This window comes from Biomphalaria glabrata, chromosome 1, assembly GCF_947242115.1.
Source record: "Biomphalaria glabrata chromosome 1, xgBioGlab47.1, whole genome shotgun sequence".
Classification (NCBI taxonomy): Eukaryota; Metazoa; Mollusca; class Gastropoda; family Planorbidae; genus Biomphalaria; species Biomphalaria glabrata.
Window position 1 is genome coordinate 3,458,155 of NC_074711.1, and position 19,292 is coordinate 3,477,446.

The 19,292-nt window shown below is 35.8% G+C and overlaps 1 protein-coding gene across 1 annotated transcript; it reads right to left on the reverse strand.

Annotated features, from left to right (window-relative positions):
* Positions 1 to 270: 270 nt before the first annotated feature.
* LOC106062555 (uncharacterized) lies at positions 271 to 17,666 on the reverse strand. Its single transcript, XM_056009199.1, has 12 exons — positions 17,543 to 17,666; positions 12,818 to 12,903; positions 12,356 to 12,414; positions 12,004 to 12,173; positions 11,815 to 11,861; positions 11,630 to 11,700; positions 11,371 to 11,525; positions 10,375 to 10,445; positions 9,827 to 9,955; positions 4,134 to 4,210; positions 3,661 to 3,754; positions 271 to 2,286 (listed from the first exon to the last, which is right to left on the reverse strand). Exons 1-12 carry the CDS (start codon positions 17,580 to 17,582, stop codon positions 2,197 to 2,199), a joined length of 1,089 nt encoding a protein of 362 aa, XP_055865174.1. The 5' UTR covers positions 17,583 to 17,666; the 3' UTR covers positions 271 to 2,196.
* Between the last annotated feature and the right edge of the window lie 1,626 nt (positions 17,667 to 19,292).

Genomic DNA, 19,292 nt, shown 5'->3' on the forward strand with positions numbered 1-19,292 from the left:
TCTTTTTATTTCATGGTATGTTTCCTTGGCAATACATATACAACTAAGGTTAAAAAAAAGCTACTCAGTGCTGATTAGATGCTCACTAGTAGAGGGAGCATTCCCCAAAGATGAAACTGTTCCAAATAAGAAAAAGTGCTGAGCTTAGGAAAACGTACCTATTTTTTCTTATTCAAAACAATGATGACACACATTTTTTGTGTGAATAGGGCAACAAAAGAGAGAGGAGGAGAGCTTAAAGCCAAGAAAGGAAAAAAAAAATGCAGGCCATTTGTTCGGAGAAAAGTCTTTTCTTTGACTTCAAAACTGTCAAGCAATACACTATTAACTATTTTAGATAAAAATAGTTCCATGTCCAGTCAGTATACTTTTCAAAATTGTTCTAATGTCAAGTCAGTATACTTTTCAAAATTGTTCATCTTGAGTCAGTATACTTTAGTCTTATTCAAAGCCATGCTAATCAATGTTCAAACAGTATTGTTTTATATAACAGTGTCTCTCATTCAGAAAGTGCATTTGGAATAACAAATACTGTTTGTCTGATTTGAAAATAAGAAATGTGATGTTGTAGTTTTCAAACATATTTAAAGGGCAGTTAAACATGGGTTTTAGTCATTGAAGTGTGAAATAACATTAACATTTGATCAAGTACTTCATAAATTGAGGTTTATAAAAACAAAAAAGTAAAGAAAAGTACCCCATTCAGACTTTGCGGTCTATAGGTCAGAAACAAATGACATTTGTAAGAAAAATTTGTCAGAAATCTGTTTTAAAAACTTTCAGACCATGGTACTAATCTCCAGAAAAGACAAATAATCAAGATATACAAAAGAAAAAGGTAGCAACCCAGACAGTTAAGATTTCAATTGAAACATAAACATTGTTCTATGAAATATTAAACTTGAATCATTGTTATTTGGGAGCATCTACTACTACTATTTGAATTGTACATTGTGCTCAAGAGAATTAAAGAAACAAAAAAGATGAGTCATCATCTTACTGTGTTCCAGCATTTTCTTTTTTAGTGGCATTCAAATGGGAGACAATTATTTAATACATCATCCCCTCATCTTTGAGACATGTTACATATTATGTAATAGCTGTGTACTAAATGACCAGTAAAATGTCATATTTAGTGGACAATTTCACCTCCCTTTTCTTGGCAACACCAGTTGACCTTTTAATAAGGTCAATGGGGACACCAGTAACATGAGGGAAGCTTTTATTTATTTGTTTTTTTCTGGATAATGTCTACATTTAGACCATACTTGACTGGGAGATGTAAACAAAGAGGAGAATGTTGAGTAGATGAATTCAAAGGTGATTGTGATTATTTAGGTATGAACAAATTTTGTATCTATGTATTTTTGCAGTTATCATCTGTGTCATTGTTTATTTAGGTATAAACCAATTTTGCATCTATGTATTTTTTTTGCAGTTATCTGTGTCTAATTTGTTTATTGCGTTTATTAAGTTATGAGCAAATTGTGTATCTATGTATTTTTGCAGTTATCATCTGTGTCTTAGTTGTTTATTGCGTTGTAATAATAATACAGTGTACTCAATTTTAATGTCTATAGGATTCCATTGCATAATTTTGGTGTCTAGTCAAGTTTGTTCACGAATAGTTAGCAAATACTATTTAGAATAATTGTCTTTCATTAACTCTTTGTGTAACTACTTCATTTCTTGAAGGTTTTTTCAAATGTTTTAATTTTTTTTTTAGTTTCAGAAAATGAGTCAAAGATACCGGGGTTAAAATGAAAATGGCAACATTTCCTCTAAGGGAATACAGGACCATAAAATGTGTTTTCAAAGAAGATAGACTATAAACTGAAACTTGGAGAAGAATATTGGATGGAGGAATTCTGACAATGGCACTGACTAAAAGCAGTTTATAACAATATCATTGTTGTATGTTCAATCCATCACAAAATGAACAAAAAGAGAGTAGATTATTTTGTTGTCAAGCTCTATGCTCTTAAATACAATGACTTTGACATAAAATAGTTCAACTCTTTAAAACATTAAGGTGCAAATAAAAAAATGTTTCTCAACAACAGAACATTAGAATTTCAATTTGACTTTTTTAAAAAATATACTTTTCACGGTCTATATTACACCTATATTATATAGGTAATGATAAAAACTTAAGTGTTCTGTTATCATGATAACCAAAAATCACCTCTCAGCATCCTAGAATGTTTCTTCTGATGCCTCTTTGCTTTTTTTAAGGATGTCTAGTACCACCTTGCGCTCTCTTGAATAACAGAAGGGCACATCCACCTGAAAAGTATACATGTGCATAAATGTCTGAAAAGTAGACATGTGCATAAATGTCTGAAAAGTATACATGTACATAAATGTTCAAACCATATCAACCCTTGTAGCAGAATTTATTTTCATTTCATTCATGCATTGTCTATTGGGACCTTGTATTATTTTCTTTTTTTTTTTTTTTGCTAGTACCCTGCTTTCATTTTATAACTTTATTCTGTATAAACAATTTAACAAATTTTGGCAATAAGCTTATTATGACATTCTGAACTTTTCTCCCCTTCTTTATTGAGTTTGCAGTTGCAGTTTTTTGTTTCAATGCAATTAGATGATATTAACATGGGTGCTTAATGATACTGACATTTCTTTTCATCTACATAATTGCAATGTTTACTGTTTTCCATGCTATTGTTCTTTTTCTGCATTCTCATTATGTTGGAAAGTTCAGATAATTAGGCCCATAAATGCGTCATCATTTTCAGATAAAGCAGATCTCCATGTAGCTTTTCTTCAAGGGCAGTGTCTTGTTTGGGCTCTAGAAAGAGAAGGACATTGTGGCCATTCTCTGATGACACCCCACAGGTGCGAATTTTCCTAGTCCCACTTTTCAACTTCAAAAGATATGTCTCATTCTTTTATGCCCTGATCTGAGGAAAACAAAGATATGTTGGTCTTGTTGGGATGGCTTATACAGGTGTCATCTTTCTTGAAATCTGGATGAGAGATTTTCCATTGTCAGTTTTATTCTACTCACTATTTCATTTCTTCTGAATAAAGTGGAATTTTCTATTGCTTATTCATTCTCTCACACTAGGCAACTGTGTCAGTCTTCTCATTTCCTTCTATTCTAATGTTGGTTGGTATCCATTGGAGAACAACTTTATTTCTATGTTCTTCAGCTTTACAATGGCTGTCCTGTTTCACATAACAGACATCAGAAGTTTTTCGCGCTTTGAAGGACTGTTCTTGGAATCAGTCAGATGTACTTGATTGGTTTAATAGCTTGATAGATCTATTCTTTTTTTTCTGCTCTGTAGCTGTCAGAGAGAACACCAGTTACAATGGACTTTTCCATGTCTAACTAATCAATAATTACTTTTGCCATTTTTTAATGCACATTGAGCAGTTTTCAGCAGTTTTAGAATCAATACAAATATACAAGTACTTCTATTGAGACAAAAAAAACATGTTTGATACAAATATTAAAACAAAATTAGAGATGCTATGTAACTTTGTTGTGAATCTTTAACCAAGTGGACATTTTGCAGAGTATCTACCAAGATTTTTCCCCCTGATTATTTAAAAATGTATACCAAGCTCTTTAGAGAGGAAAGTAAAGGCTGTAGACATTTGGATCAGAGAAACATTATTTCAAGCACCTACCTTTAAAGGAAATCCATCTAAGTGGGAGCCATCCATCTCTTTGATAGCATCAAGGACATTGTACAGAGTGGCCAAGTAAAGAGTTGCTTTTGTGCTAAAAAAGTACAAAGTTGATAAAGATCAATAGTTGGTAGCTCTAAATTTGTATCTAGTTATATCTCTACCCGAACATCTAACAAATGATACCAATGTATAATGTGATTTTACCATCACAAAAGAGATACAAGACACCGATAGCAAAGACAAACAGACACAAACACTCTTTTGTTCCCCTGGCAATCAAATCATTAAATAAGAACAATCTGGTATAAACTTTGTCACATGTAAATTATGAGTGAGTCTGGTGTGAATGTACACTTTGGTTTCTTATAGTTATAATGTTTTTTGTTTGGTGTAATGCACAAATTGTAAGACAAATTTCCTTACGGATAATAAAGATTATTATTATTATTATTATTCATGTGAATACTTACAGCCCATGATTATGGTTGTTATTCTCAATACAGATGTCTAAAATGTTGTATTTAGAAAAGGCATTTCTCAAGGTGCTCTGTGAATGGTGAGAACATCTTTAAGTCAACAAAAGAGAGAGAGAGAGGCGGGGAAAACAAAAAGGGATCAGTGAATAATGCTCATTTCTTTTTTTGTGATGAGTAGAGGGGCGGGGAGCACCAAGAAATGGTCACCCAAAGAAAAGCTGGATGAACAACATAAAAAGGATGGACCAGCCTCTCTCTGGATATCTCTCTGGATATCCTGCTAAGAACAGTTGCTGACATGTGAACATGGTTTATTAATATCTTTCCAATGTCAACCTGCAGTTTCACATTCCAATAAGAAGTCTATTATGATATAACAAAGCCGTCTATTATGGTGTAACAATTGATTTTGATTTTGATTTGAGGAACATTGGCACAATTTAGGCCATTTCGTGCCTGCAGTCCCTCAAGGACCACTCTCTCTCTAAACAACAAGGGCCAGATTCTATACAGTCATATAATTAAAATCAGGGTCTATTCACAGTTAAAATAGTAAAGGTAGTAAAAATTTAAATATTTGGTAAAAATCTAATGTAAATAGTGCATGTTCACAAATTCAGAAATCAGATCTTCGTAGATAGCCCCACTTCCCGAATAAAGCCCAGTACCTTCCCAGGGTCGACATTATTAAATAGTGTTTTTAGATTAGTGGGTCTAAAATATTTCGCCCTAACATCCTGGCAATCAACGAGGATATGTTCCACGATGAGGCGAGAGTCACAGTACTTGCAAAGTGGGGGCTCCTCTCTCTTCAGTACAAAAGAGTGCGTGATGTAGGTGTGGCCAATCCTAAGTCTGGACATGGTTGTGCTACCACGCCTTGTCAGACCCTTAGATGTGGGCCGCCACCTGACATCCGCCACAATCTGCCTGAGTTTACTGTGAGTCTCAGCCTCCCATCGGTTCTGCCACTCTCGATAGGTGGCAGAGGCAATACTTTGTCTCCGGTCCGAGTAGGGAATTTGGGTTCCTGACACCGCATGATTTAGGGCTCTCTTTGCTTCTCTGTCTGCGGCTTCTTTTCCCTCAATGCCAACATGGGAGGGGACCCAGATGAAGGTGACATCCCTACGGTCGGCTGTTATTTGGTCCAACAGCTTCAGGCTCTTATGTACCAATGGGATGTCAGTCTTCATCCGCCCCAAAGCTTGCAATGCAGATTTGGAGTCGGAGCAGATTATAAATTTACTCCTTTCTGATGCTTTTACGGCCATAAGTGCAAGCAACATTGCGTGCAATTGGCCGTAAAGATGGAGCAGCCATCGGGGAGTCTACGGGAGATTGTTTTGTTCCGAAAGGAGCAGGCACACGCGACCTTTCCCTCCATTTTGGATCCGTCTGTGTAGATGGTGCCACAATCTCCGTAGCTCTCCTGCAGTTCCCTAAAGTGGACTTGTAGTATGCTTGGGTCTGTATTTTCTTTTTTGAAATTAAGGAGGGATAAATTTAATTTGGGTTTATTCATTAGCCAAGGAGGATTCTGAAAGGTTTCTATTTTAGAGATTTGGTCAATGGGTGGGGTTAAATTTTGGATGGGTTCTCTCATTCGAAGGCCTAACGGCTGTATGACGTTAGGCCTTCGATTGTATAATTCTACCTCTGAGGGGTTAAATATGGAGTCAAAAGCAGGGTTCGTGGGGATGGATTTTAGCTTGACTATATACTACATTGCAAGCTTTTTCATTCTTATATCCATGGGGAGTTCTCCAGCCTCCACATGAAGACTTGGGATAGGTGATGTACGAAACGCGCCGAGACAGAGACGCAGGGCAGCATTTTGTATTGGTTCCAGTATTTTTAGGTACGACTTCCTTGCTGCTCCATATATTATGGATCCGTAGTCTAGCTTGGATCGAATTAGACTCCGATAGAGCAGCAGCAAGGTATCTCTGTCAGCTCCCCAGTCCGTATGGCTGAGTACTCTTAGTATGTTTAATGACTTTTGGCATTTCTTCTTAAGTTCCTTAATGTGGGGGGAAATTAAATTTGGAATCTAAGGTGAGGCCTAAAAATTTTGTAGTTTTCACGACAGGGATCTTCTTTTTGTGTATAAATAGTTCAGGGTCTGGGTGGAGTCCCCTTAGATTACAAAAATGCATACTAACTGTTTTGGAGTCTGAGAATTTGAAACCATTATAGTTTGCCCAACCCTGAATTTTGTTTAAACATAACTGTAATTTCCTTTCTAAGGTGTTCATGTTTTTCCCATAAGTAAGAATGACAAAGTCATCAACATACAAAGAGCACTCTATGCCAGGGGACAGCGCATTTATGATGCTATTTATTTTAATGTTGAACAGGGTGACTGACAGAATGCTGCCCTGGGGTACACCCATTTCCTGGTCATGAGTGTCAGAAGCGGAGTTGCCCACTCGGACCTGAAATTTTCGATCTTTCAGGAATTCCTCCACAAAACGGGGGAGGTGTCCCTTAAGCCCCATAAGCGCCAGGTCACGTAGAATGCCATGTTTCCAGGTTGTGTCATAGGCTTTTTCTATATCGAAGAATACAGCTACTAGATGTTCTCTTCTGAGTAATGCATTTCTAATATAAGCTTCCAGCCTTACCAGGTGGTCAGTTGTTGTCCGCCCCTGCCGGAATCCGCACTGGTAGTTTGAGATCACTTTATTCCTTTCCAGGTACCAGACCAGCCTACTGTTAATCATTCTTTCCATGGTTTTGCAGATGCAGCTTGTTAGTGCTATTGGTCGATAGTTAGCTGGGTCAGAGCCGTCTCTTCCCGGTTTAGGTATCGGTATAACTGTGGCTTTCCTCCAGCTGTTTGGGAAAGCGCCTGTTTGCCACACACAGTTATAGACCCCTAGTAGGACTGCCAATGAGGGTTCGGGAAGGTGCTTGAGGAACTGGTAATGGATTTCGTCTTCTCCAGGCGCTGTGTCATGTGACTTGTCCAGCGATTCCCTCAGTTCCTCAAGCGAGAACGGTTTGTTGTAGTCTTCATTGTTCTCTGACCTGAAATCAATGGGGTGTCTTTCCTCCCTGGTTTTGACTTTTTGGAACTCTGGCGTGTAGTGTGCAGTGGATGATTTTTCTGCTATTGAGGATGCAAGGCAGTCAGCTATTTCTCTGGGGGACGTGACAGTTCGTCCTTGGTTTTTCAAATGCCCTATTGCATTTGATTCTTTCCCTTTGATTCGCCTTACTGCCTTCCAAACCGCTCTAGCAGAAGTTTTGGCATCCAGACTGCCGACAAAACTTCTCCAGGAATTCCTTTTGGCTGACCGTATGGTTTGTCTAGCCTTTGCTCTAGCTATCCTGAATAGCTTTAGGTTTTCCTGGGAAGGATTCTTTATAAATGCAGCCAGTCGTTTTTTCCTATCACCAATAGCACTTTTGCAAGCTGTATCAAACCATGGTTTGCTAGGCCGTTTTGGATTTGCAGAGGTTAGGGGTACAACTTTCCTGGCTATACTTAGTAGCTTGCTAGCAAAGGTATCAGCTGGGTTCTGTTCATGGAGGATATTTTCTGTGATATCCTCAGAGCATCTTTTTTGGAATTGTTCCCAATCGGCCTTATTCAGTTTCCACCGCTGAGGTCGTCCCAATGAAGGGAGATTGTTAGTAATGATGATTGGGAAGTGATCACTTCCCCGTAGATCATTGCTAACTGACCATTTAAAATCGTCCAGAAGTCCGGGGACGCATACGGTGAGGTCAATGCATGTGAATGATCCAGTTCCTGGGTGCAAGTAGGTCGGTGATGCATCATTAAGTATGCATAAATCATGTTGGAGGAAGATATCCTCCAGCATACGACCTCTTGTGTCGGTATTGTTGGATCCCCACATGGTGTTATGGGCATTGAAATCCCCAAGGATTAAATAAGGCCGGGGGAGTTGTTTCAATAGGTCCTCCATGTCTGTTCGGTTTAATGGAGCGCCTGGTGGTAGATACAGGCTGCAGCAAGTGATAACCTTGTGAAGGGTTATCCTAGCTGCTACGGCCTCTAGTGTGGTCTGTAGTTCTACCCTCTCATGGGGGATGCTATCCTTCACAAGGATACAGACTCCACCTGATGTTCTCTCTGCATCCTCAACATTCTTGGTGTAAGCACGGTAGCTTCGGAAGCTGATGCAATCTTTCAGAAATGTTTCCTGTAAGCAGACAGCTACAGGAGTTGGTGTAACAAAGAAGTCTATTATGATATAACAAAGAAGTCTATAATGATATAACAAAAAAGTCTATTATGATGTAACAAAGAAGTCTATTATGATGTAACAAAGAAGTCTATTATGATATATTATCTATTATGATTGCTTAACTTTCTTGCTTAGAAATGGGTGGTAGAGGAACATACAGGTTAAATGTCAGTGTGCCTCACTAGTGGAAGGCTTGAAATTCATTCATCTCAATAACAATGAATGATACACAGCCTGAAAGTACTGTACTACTTTTGTTAGACTGTCTATATGCAATATAACTAAACCACTTCTACACTCCAAAAATCCAAATGAAAAGGCAAAAAAATTTTTGATCTTTTCGCAATGATGCCATGGCTTGAATCAGGTTAGCAAAGAGCAAATACAATATTTAACAAGGTTACAAAGACAGTTTGTGTGGAAACACAAACTTAAAATCGGCCCCCTAAGTGGTCCTCCCAGGCAGGCTTCAATATTTTCAGAAAGAACATCCGAATGAAATTAGATCAAAGACAAATGAGAGATAAGAATGGAGAAAGAAGGTTGACAGATCTTGTGTAGTGCCCCAACGGAGCAGCAGATCAAAGGATAGGTGCAAGTGAATGCAAAGTTAGATGTGAACCTGGCCTAACTAGTTCCCCTTTCAGACCTTGGGGTCTATAGGGCAGATGATGTAAAGTTCATCTGTTTTTGTGGCCTACGGTTAACGAGGGTGTCATGTAGCCAGCACAACGACCAACCGCCTTTGCTTTTCCCCAACTAATGTCAGGTACCCATTAGAGCTGGGTAGACTCAGAGGCGCCCAAGGATTCCGAAGTTGAATATCCCAGTCTTCACCAGGATTTGAACCCGCGACCCTCGGTTCTGAAGACAAGTGCTTTACCACTCAGCTGCCGCGCCTCTCCAGGCCTAACTGAAGTCTTATAAATAAATTAATTGTTTTGAAAAGGCTAAATCTCTTATTCGAATCCTCAAAAAAAAAAAAAAAAAAAAAAAAAAAATTACGCAAAAAAAAAAAATGTTCAAGAAAATAAAGTTTATAAGATTACTATTCATTTTAAGTTAGGTCTAACTTATAATGCATACTAATTAGCTTTTTCTCTTTAAAAAACTGCTTGCATAACTGATTTTAAAAATTAGATTTTTCGCTTTCAGGAAAAAAAAAAGTAGCCGTTGCATCAGAACCTTGAATGGTCTAAAATATTGTGATGTCGGATTTTCAATATCTTTTCTAGTTTATGAGATCTAAACGGGACGGACAGACATTTCACACAAAACTAATAGCGTCTTTTCTTAGGGGGCCGCTAAAAACCAAGCCATTATAGTAGCCCAAGTATGGAATCTGGCATCAGAAATTTAAGTGCAATACCTATTTTGTTAAATTCCATTTTATAATATTGATTTACAAAATGTTCTACAGGCTTTTCACAGTTTTTCAGAGCAAATTAATTTGGCTGTAAAATTTACCTCTAAGGAACGTGACTTGAAACCTGATATATATATACACCATTCCATCCTGTTGTTCTCTAAGTCAGCCACTTTTGATTCATGAATGAGTTCCGGCATGTCCTCCAATCTACTAAGACATGGAGGTGTCTTAGAAAAAAAAAGTGTAACCATTGTTTAACTGAGTACTGAACACAACACGACTTTATCTCGCGTGTAATGCTCTCACTAAGCTGTGCATTAAAAGTTAAACACATGCATATATTTTCTTTTTCAATACTTAAAACATATACCATAATGTAAATAAAGTACAGTTCCTTGTCAGACACTGTGTGCAATGGGGCAGATGATGTTAAGTTCATCTATGGCTAATCATTAACAAAGTGATATGTGGCTAACACAACCCCTAACAATCTTTATTTTCCCCAACTAATGTTTGGTACTGGTACCAATTGGTGGACTAACCCTAGCCTTGACACACCAAGTTCAAAGGCAAAGCGCTTTACCAATCTGGTAACAATTCTTATAAACACAAAGCACTTTCTTATCTATTTTAAAATAAAACTCACAGAAGGAAGACCATTTTTAGTCTTTGAAGTTATTGATTTAGAATTGGTTCTTGTGCATGAGTTTTCTGAAGCTGTAGAAGACAAAATTGGTGATGTAGTTTTACATCTCAAAAACTTGTGTGGATTTTATTCAACACAAAGAAATACCTCCATTTAAAACAAACACATTACAAAATTTATTGTTATTTAACTAATATTGTGTTTCCTAGGCAGACTTCAATTTCCACCTGGTGATCAGACTAGAAGTGTTCATATAGTCTCATGTTTTCAATATCCATATCCATATAGTCTAAATCAAGTAACAACTTTCTTAACACTACTATTAGGATGGCATGTTAGTTGTGCTAACTCTTATATACCCATTAAATTTCAAAACATAAAGAGTGTGTCTTCTTTAGCAGCAATTTTATATTTAAATTTATATATGAGTTTCAACATCACTGTGTTTGAAATTGTGCAAATTCTGCATCTAGAGCATCAGCTTCAAATTTGTATATGTTAAATGCTGGATGCATTGGTAGTTATAGCACTCAGGCGAAGAAAAAAAGAAAATGTCCACTTCTATGAGGCTAAACTGCAAAATGCAAAGATAAAAACAAGAATTCAGGGGTCCCTGCTGAAGAAAAGTCAGGAGCTGGTGACCCCTCGGGCAGCTTTTCATACTAGCAGAACCAGCATTGCTGCTGATTCCAAACTGTTATTTTTGTATCTTTTTTTCCTTACGAAGGAGAGAGGGGTGAACTGCTGTGTATGCTACAAACTTCCAACCCTAGCTAACACCAAGGCTTTCATCTAATGCCAAACATAAACTATGGTCATTTTTATGACTGAAGACATCCAACTCAATAAAACATTTACCCCTAAGTTCTTCAAAGTTTAAATGTCATATTACCAAAGAACAAATCTTATGGACATCAATGCTGTCCCACCTATTTTGTGGTAATTTAGCCTATGTTGTAAGTTAAATGACAATGGCTGCAATTGGTTAAAACCCACCAATCGAGTGCACATCATCATCTCCAGTTGTTTCTTGTTTGTGTACCCTTGTGTTGTAAGTTACAAATAACTTCCTGGACGTCTGCACTTTGTTGTTCAGTTCTTCTATCATTTTGGTAGCGTCCTCTTCACTGTTCATTGTGAGGAAAGCAAATCTGAAGATGGAAAAAGATGCTTCACATTAACACCAACCTTCCTTCACACATTAGTTTGCAAAGTTCACAAAAAAAATAACTTGATCTATGATGCCCAGGCTTACGTTTTGATTTCCTTTTGAATGACTGTCACAGATACAGGATTATAGGGCTTAATAAGTTCTTGAAAACTTTCCTAAAAAATAAAAAAAAAATAAAAATTAAAACAAACTTGTACGTAAAATCCTTTTTTTTTCAAACTGAATATACAAAAAAAAAATTAATTTTGTAGAAATTTTGAATCATTTACCTCACACTCAATATTGGCAACAAACAATTTCTTGCTTTTAGTTATACCTGTAAATTAAATACGAAACTCTTGGGTGAAAACAAGTACATTTTTTGGTTATCAAAAAAAGTAAATAAATAGTAAAATGACTTTGATTCTTTCAGATAACATTTTTTTAAAACTAACCATGTACAAAACCATTCTCATTACCATTTACAGGAGAATCAGTTGGGGACATTTCCATGTCCTTTGTGTTGTCACGCTCATTTTGTGTGCAGTTCCTTTTTTTGGACATTGCTGGTTTCACTTTGTATTCTGCTGCAAACAATTTTATAGCTTTCATGGCTTCTGCAGCAGTAAGAAATCTCAGAAAAGTGCAGCTAGTAAAAAAAACAAAAAAAAAACTATATCAAGCATGATAGATTTCAAACACTTTCTTTTTCATTGAGTAACCTTTAAATACGTTTCCTGATTGTTTGCTGTTCAACGGCTTATTTAATATTGTTTGTTGTAAAAATCTCCCAATAAATAGTAAAGCAAACCATACTAAATGCTAACTTACTTATCTCCGAAATTTATATCTCTTACTACGCCAGCCTGACCGAAAAGACACTCCAGTTCCTGGGGAAAGAAAGAACACAGATTAAAAAAAAAAAAATACAAGAAATCATAGTTTTAATTTTTTTTTTTCAAATCTATCACAATATATATATTTTAAAATAACAGTGCAAGTTTAATTAGGGAAAAAAATGTCCATTAATGTTCATGACTAAAACATTCAATTAAAAAAAAAAAATTCAGACAAATAACACATTTTGTTTTCAGCTAGGGTTACATGACATTGTTAAGAATATAAGAGTACAAACATTGTTTTACAACAGCATTATGTCACTCAGAACTAACAAAATTGTCCTTATCACCCTTAGATCACAATGACATGGCATTGATAATGATGTGAAATTAAAAGCTTGTGTCAGACAATACATAGTCTATGTAGATCTAGATCTTCTTAATTTCTACTTACAACAGGATCTGTTGAAGGACAATTTTTATTAGGCATCATGATTGTATAATAACCTCTTCTGTCTGGCTCCACAGTCTGAAGCAGACCTGCATAGAAAAATTCATGCATCATTGTAAATGGTAAAATATGTATAAATTATTTTAAAAGAACTATCTTTTAAGTAATGAAACAAGTTTTGAATGAAATTCTGTAATGTATAAGATAAGATAAGGTATCGAAAAGTCCCATTCAACCCAAAAGCTTTTTTAAACCCCCAGATTGTTAGCAAAGTAGGAAACAACATCAAGAGAATGTTAACTGTACTATGAAGTCTATAGGAATGTAGGTATTTTGCTAATTCTTTTTTCTTCTTCTAGCCAGCTTTATTCCTTTCAAACCGTTTCAAGCGCCACCATTCAAGCTCTACTTTTAGTTCCTTGAACTCCAGCTGGTCTATCTGTTTCATAGATGACATTATGACATAAAATCCTACCTACATTGAGTCGCCCAATCCCACTTCCTGACACCAATTGTTGTAAATCTAAGGCAGGCAACTCAACGAAGTTCTACGGTAAATAAATGAGTGTGTTTATTTACCAAGACAAACACATAACAGCCTTCTGCACTCAAAGAGTCTAGTTACTAATTATACCAGTCCTTTCACCAGCAACCTGAATACGGACCAACGACAGCCTTCCTGGTTTGCTCCAGGTCCCCACTAGTCTTCAGGAAGCACCAAAGACGGCTCCTTAATTTCCAACAATTCAGACTCTTCACAATCACTTGATACACTGTTCTTTTCAATATCCTAGAGAATAGACCTTCCTGTTTTGGTTCAATAGTGCGCTCGCATGCACCACAAGCACTGGTGCAAGGCAGGGTTACAACATTATTATTATTGGATAGAATCCAAAGAGTCTCTCAGGTGGAGTTTTGTTCGTCATGTGCACAGAAGTGACCAAATTGAGTGCAACGCGTCTTGTAATATTAGTTCCCATTGAGATGTACTCAAGTCCTGGGAGTGTAAAGCTAAGGTTATAGCTTTTCAGAGACTACTAAAAGAAGAAGTAATAGAACCTTCAAAGTCCCCCTGGCGGGCACAGGTTCTAATAACAGCCAATGAGAGGCACAAAAGACGAACAAAACCCCACACGAGAGACTCTTTGGATTCTATCACAGAAGTAGTTCTGGAGCATCCCTACCAATGTGGTTAACATCTCATGGTCCCGTGTTGTTAACAAGAAATAATAGATCCTCTAAGTATGACCCATTAACAGAAGAAGTAGAGCTTGTGAACAGCAACCCTCAATACGCTGCTATCAGAACACCTACAGGCCGAGAAGAAATAGTTTCTTTAAGATTGTTGGCGCCCTAAGAAAAAGACTTTCACAGAAAATGTGAGACCCCTTGTGCTGAGAGACGGTTCTTATGGGAATGCGACATCCTCACTTCAAAGCCGAAGAGAAAATAACACAGAGAACTCTACTCTGAATCCTCCTGCTAACCAAACAACCAAGTCATTCTTATCGGGGGAAGTGGACCGACCATTGAATCACCAAGTAACGTTGTAGGTACTGATAGTACCAATCCAACCTGCCGATACAACTCAAGAGAAAGAAAATCAAAACCCAACTACAGGGCATAACAGATTAATAATATATGTTTGATAAACAGTTTGCTGTATAACAGACTAATGTGTTTGATAAACAGTTTGCTATTAACCAGTATTGCAGATTCTATGTGTTTAGATGTTTATGTTTTATTCATCTTTGTATTTTGTTTTGACTACCTGTGGTTGTGTTATATGTATAAAATTTAAACGTTGGGTGAATGTCGTGAATTTGTTTATTTGATTGTCGCCCCTAGTGTTTGTTTACATTTGTTAGACTGTGTACTGACCTTATTTCATGATGTGATCTCTACTATGTGTGTAGTTGTTTGTCATTCAGTGTAATAAAGCTTTGAATGTAACATGGTTTTGTTATTGTTGAAGTATGACACACAGGATGTTGCGGATGTTACAATGGTCACCAATTTGAAATATATATAGCTTTTTTTAAATAAATGCTGAAATACAACTTAAGTCAGTAAATACATTATATCAATTATTCTTTTATAGTTCATTACTTATTCTAGATCTATTCTACGACTACATCATAAGTCATACTAGTAGACTAGATCTAGATGATACTTTTGATACTAATCATAAACTAATCTCATATCAGATAGATGATTAGAATAGAAGATCATTTCTACTAGATCTAGATGATACTTTTGATACTAATCATAAACTAATCTCATATCAGATAGATGATTAGAATAGAAGATCATTTCTACTAGAGTACTAGAGTCTAGACTATAGTTCTATGTATATATTATAATAATTATATAGATCTAGAACTGTTCTCACTAACAGGAGAAGGGGCAAAGGCCAGTAAATGGTGCCTTAACCAGTAAACTTCGGGCAGGATTGCTGTTAGCCATGGCTGGCTACCCATCTAGGACAGGAAAACTCTGAATTCAAATCTCTGTTGCCTTGCAGCTATACCCAATCATCTAATCATGAGAAAGGCATTGGGAGTCAATCCTGAGGAAAAATCAGGAGCTGGCGGACCCTAAGGCAGTTTGCAGCACCCAGTGCTACACCCTGGCAGAACCTGTGATGCCGCTGACCCCAAACTGTATCGGCACTGCCGTTCCTTAGGATACATCTCTGCGTGGAGAGGGGGAACTGATGTGTGGGCGACATCGTTACGACCACAGCTAATGCCCAGGCATTCAATGTCATTCATCTCATTTCCATGAGATTGTCCATAGATCTAAAGTAGTTTATGCTATTCGAACACCTATACCTATAGACCAAAATTTCAAAGTTTGACTTTGACAGCGCATTATTGAACAATGGTTTGACATAGAAAAGAAAATGAAGTATCAAAATGTTCTTTAGTTTAAGGAGAATATTATTTTATACTTTTATTTGTACCCCTAACCTATATTTGTTATTATATTTAAGGTCTTTGAGGCCATGTGTTTTCATTTAATTCAAACAAATTTGACACATATATTATTTGATTCCAGACACCATAATTTATTTCAATGAATACAGTCTCTATATTTTGGCATCAATAAACTCAGATTTTAATTCTATATTAATATTAACTAAATTTTAAGATCCTCAGGCCCAGGCATAGCCCCTCACATGAAATCATAAAGATGCTTTCAAATTATGCATAAATATGAACATAAAAAATATAAATACGAACTCACTTATTCTACCAAAATTAGGTCACTGGGATAGTGACTTCTACACAAACTTATAGACTTATTTTATGATTGCATGATTTGTGTTGAATGTTTGTGTTTTTTGTTTATTCATTTAATAAATGTCTCATACAGATGATCTTTTGTAGTATAGTACAGGCCAGGATGGCCATTCTTGCCTAAATAGCTGAATCCTCTGATATTCTTGCTATATAAATCTAGATTCTAGTTACAATCTAGTAGGTCTAGATCTAGCATTTAATTTCATTAAAAAAAAAAACAATGTATCATCAAGCTCACTCCAAACATTTATCTTATCTTATATAATACAGACGTTACTTCAAAAAAGAAGATGACATGATTACGTCCTATGCGTCATGCATTTAGTCATGCATATTAACCAATGACTTAAATTGGTCCATTTATTCTCTATAAGAAAACAACAAACAAACAAATATAATATAATGATTATAAGATCATTAACATTGATGACTGATGTCCATAACTGGCTGTTTGAAATAAATTTTGGTAAGAAAATCATAATTTAATACAAACACCCTATTTAGATTAATTTTCTTTGTATGGAATCAACTTGGCTTATGAATCAAACAAATCAGCTCCAAAAACAGAATAAATATTGCAGGGCTCATTAGCATAGACTTAGCCAACCAAAAAATATAGACTTTATAGTCTTAACCCTAGGAAGAGGTAAAGTCATCTAGGTAACTTAGGAAAAAACAACAACCTGACTTACACACTTACACTTTTGAAATTCTTTTCTTACCTAAATGATAAAATGACACTAGAGTCTCTAGACAGCTAAAAATGGAAGGAAATTGGGTCAGAATCATTGGAAAATGGACAAGCACATGATTATACAGCACGCTAGTTTCATATTAAATATCAAAATAAAGATTTAATGACCACAAAAAGAGCGAGTGTTCGAATTCATCGTCATGATGTAATGTTAATTTTTTGTTATGTTCGGATTAAATAAACTAGGAGGCCATGGCCATAGGCTAGGGCAGGGGCATAATCAACAGTGATAATGCATATGATTTATGATATCAGCAGTGAGTTATAGATCTAGAAGTAGTACTATATTAGTATATATAGATCTATACTATATTATATACATATACTATACACTATAACTATACTAGATCTAGTTAATATACTTATATTAGTTATTATTATACTTATAATTATACTATAATACTACTAAAGTACTATTCTACTTCTAGTAAGTTCTACATCAACAAATCTTAATCTACACTAACTTGACTAAGAATAGTAAGATTAAAGATAGTTAAGATACTAACTAGATCTATCATCTAGTCAATCTAGTCTAGATTCTAATTCTAGATCTAGATCTATTCTAGATTAGAATAGATAGTAAGATAGTAAGATTTAGATAGGTCTAAGTCTAGTAGTTTATTTATATACTAGTCTATCTAAATTTAAGGTTTACAAAATTTAAAATACCATTGGATTTATTTGTTTTTTCATGCCCCAAAGAGTACATGCTAGAATATCAAGACTTAAAAAGTAATCAAGGTAGAAAAAGATTCTATCCGACACGCTCGCTTGATTTTCGTTTAGGAGTCGCACTTAACAGTTGGAAAAAAGAAATTAGATTTGGTCCCGCAATTCTGGGGCACCGAGCGATTTAAAAATTAGGATTTTGGCTATGCCTAGACGATCTATAATAGAATCTGTGTATTTTTCACTCTATCTAGATTCTATAGATCTACTAATAAAAATGTCTTGTGTAAGTGTAAGGGTTAGAAAATAAATAATAAAGGCATACAGATTAGTCAGATCTTTACAGAAACATAAATAATGTTAACACACCATACATTACACAACAACGTAGGTATATTTACAGGCTACTGTAAAGGGCATGAATCAGAAGGCAAAGTCAATATAGCACAACCATGGCACAACCATATGACTATATATATACCTCTCTTATAGTCTATAGCACAACTTTCTAAATCCCTAGATCTATATAGATCTATAAACAGCTAGGCGTTAAATAGAGCCGCGACAAACGAATAATCACAGTTGGATAAAGCGACATCATTAAGCTAGTAAAATTACTAAACTTAGAGGCATGCAGTAGGCATGCCTACTTAATTATTTTAGGACAGAAAATTAAAAAGTAAAGCAGCAATTATTTTAATGCATAAAACCACTGCACCATAACTTACAAATAAAATAATAATAATACTGAGATAGGATTAATTAATAGTTGCACACACATATCTCTCGCCATTAAAACATGGAATGGGTTAGTCAGCCACGAAATCAAATGACTATAGTTTATATATTACATCAGTGCTTTTTTTTGTAAAAAAAAAATTGGTGCCAGTACTCGTGAGAATATGGATTGCCTAACTTTAAACTACTAATAAATTAATGATAAACGTTAAAATACAAGAAAAGGTATAATTTCCCCACATTGAAAAAGGTGCAGGTACACCTTCCAACAAAAAAAGCACTGCTTAACATAGACGATTAATACATAGATCTATATGGATACGCGCATATCTTTTCTCTTGAAGGAACGTTTGCTATAAGATAAGAAGAGCATGGCAACATCTCTGTTGGTATCTCTTCTGTGCCATTTCTGTCTTCAAAGCGTATTCGGGGGGAGGCGGGGTATAGTATAACTTAGTATAATACCTGGTTACGTATTCCATTTTTTAGCTAAAAAAATTGCTTTCGGCATGCAGTATCAGCGTAGCTGACGAACAATAAGCAGTCCATCTAGAGCGGCGGTTCTCAAGCTATTTAGCTCGACGACCCCTTTTACCATTCTATGCGGCGACCCCCAACAGTAAAATTATTTTCGTTCATAAGCCTAATATATATAGTAACTGTGCTTTTGCTAATGGTATAAAAAACGTAATACAAATATGAATGTATTGTCAAGATTGTATGATTAATAATAAAACAATATGTAATTGCTGTATATTCTTGAAATATATTTCTCCATAAAATTAAATTCCAAATATGTGACATTTTATTGCGTGCATTTATTAACAATTTCTATTCGTATCCACTGTATTCATGTTCCATACGTATGTGACAATTTGAAAAGTATGGAGGAGAACGGATAGTAGGTCTAATCTGGTACGTAATAGTAAACCCGGAGGATTCCAGCTACCCGTCGCCTCAGAGTGGCTCCTCCGGTGGAAACGTCTAGTTATGGAACTAGATAGGCGAAGTG

Coding starts and splice junctions, on each gene's coding strand:
- LOC106062555 (XM_056009199.1), bottom strand. CDS start 17,582: ATGTACTCTTTGGGGCATGAAAAAACAAATAAATCCAATG. Junction 12,174..12,355: donor GATATAAATTTCGGAGATAA/GTAAGTTAGCAT, acceptor TTTTTTTACTAG/CTGCACTTTTCTGAGATTTC. Junction 11,526..11,629: donor ATTCAAAAGGAAATCAAAAC/GTAAGCCTGGGC, acceptor TTCCATCTTCAG/ATTTGCTTTCCTCACAATGA.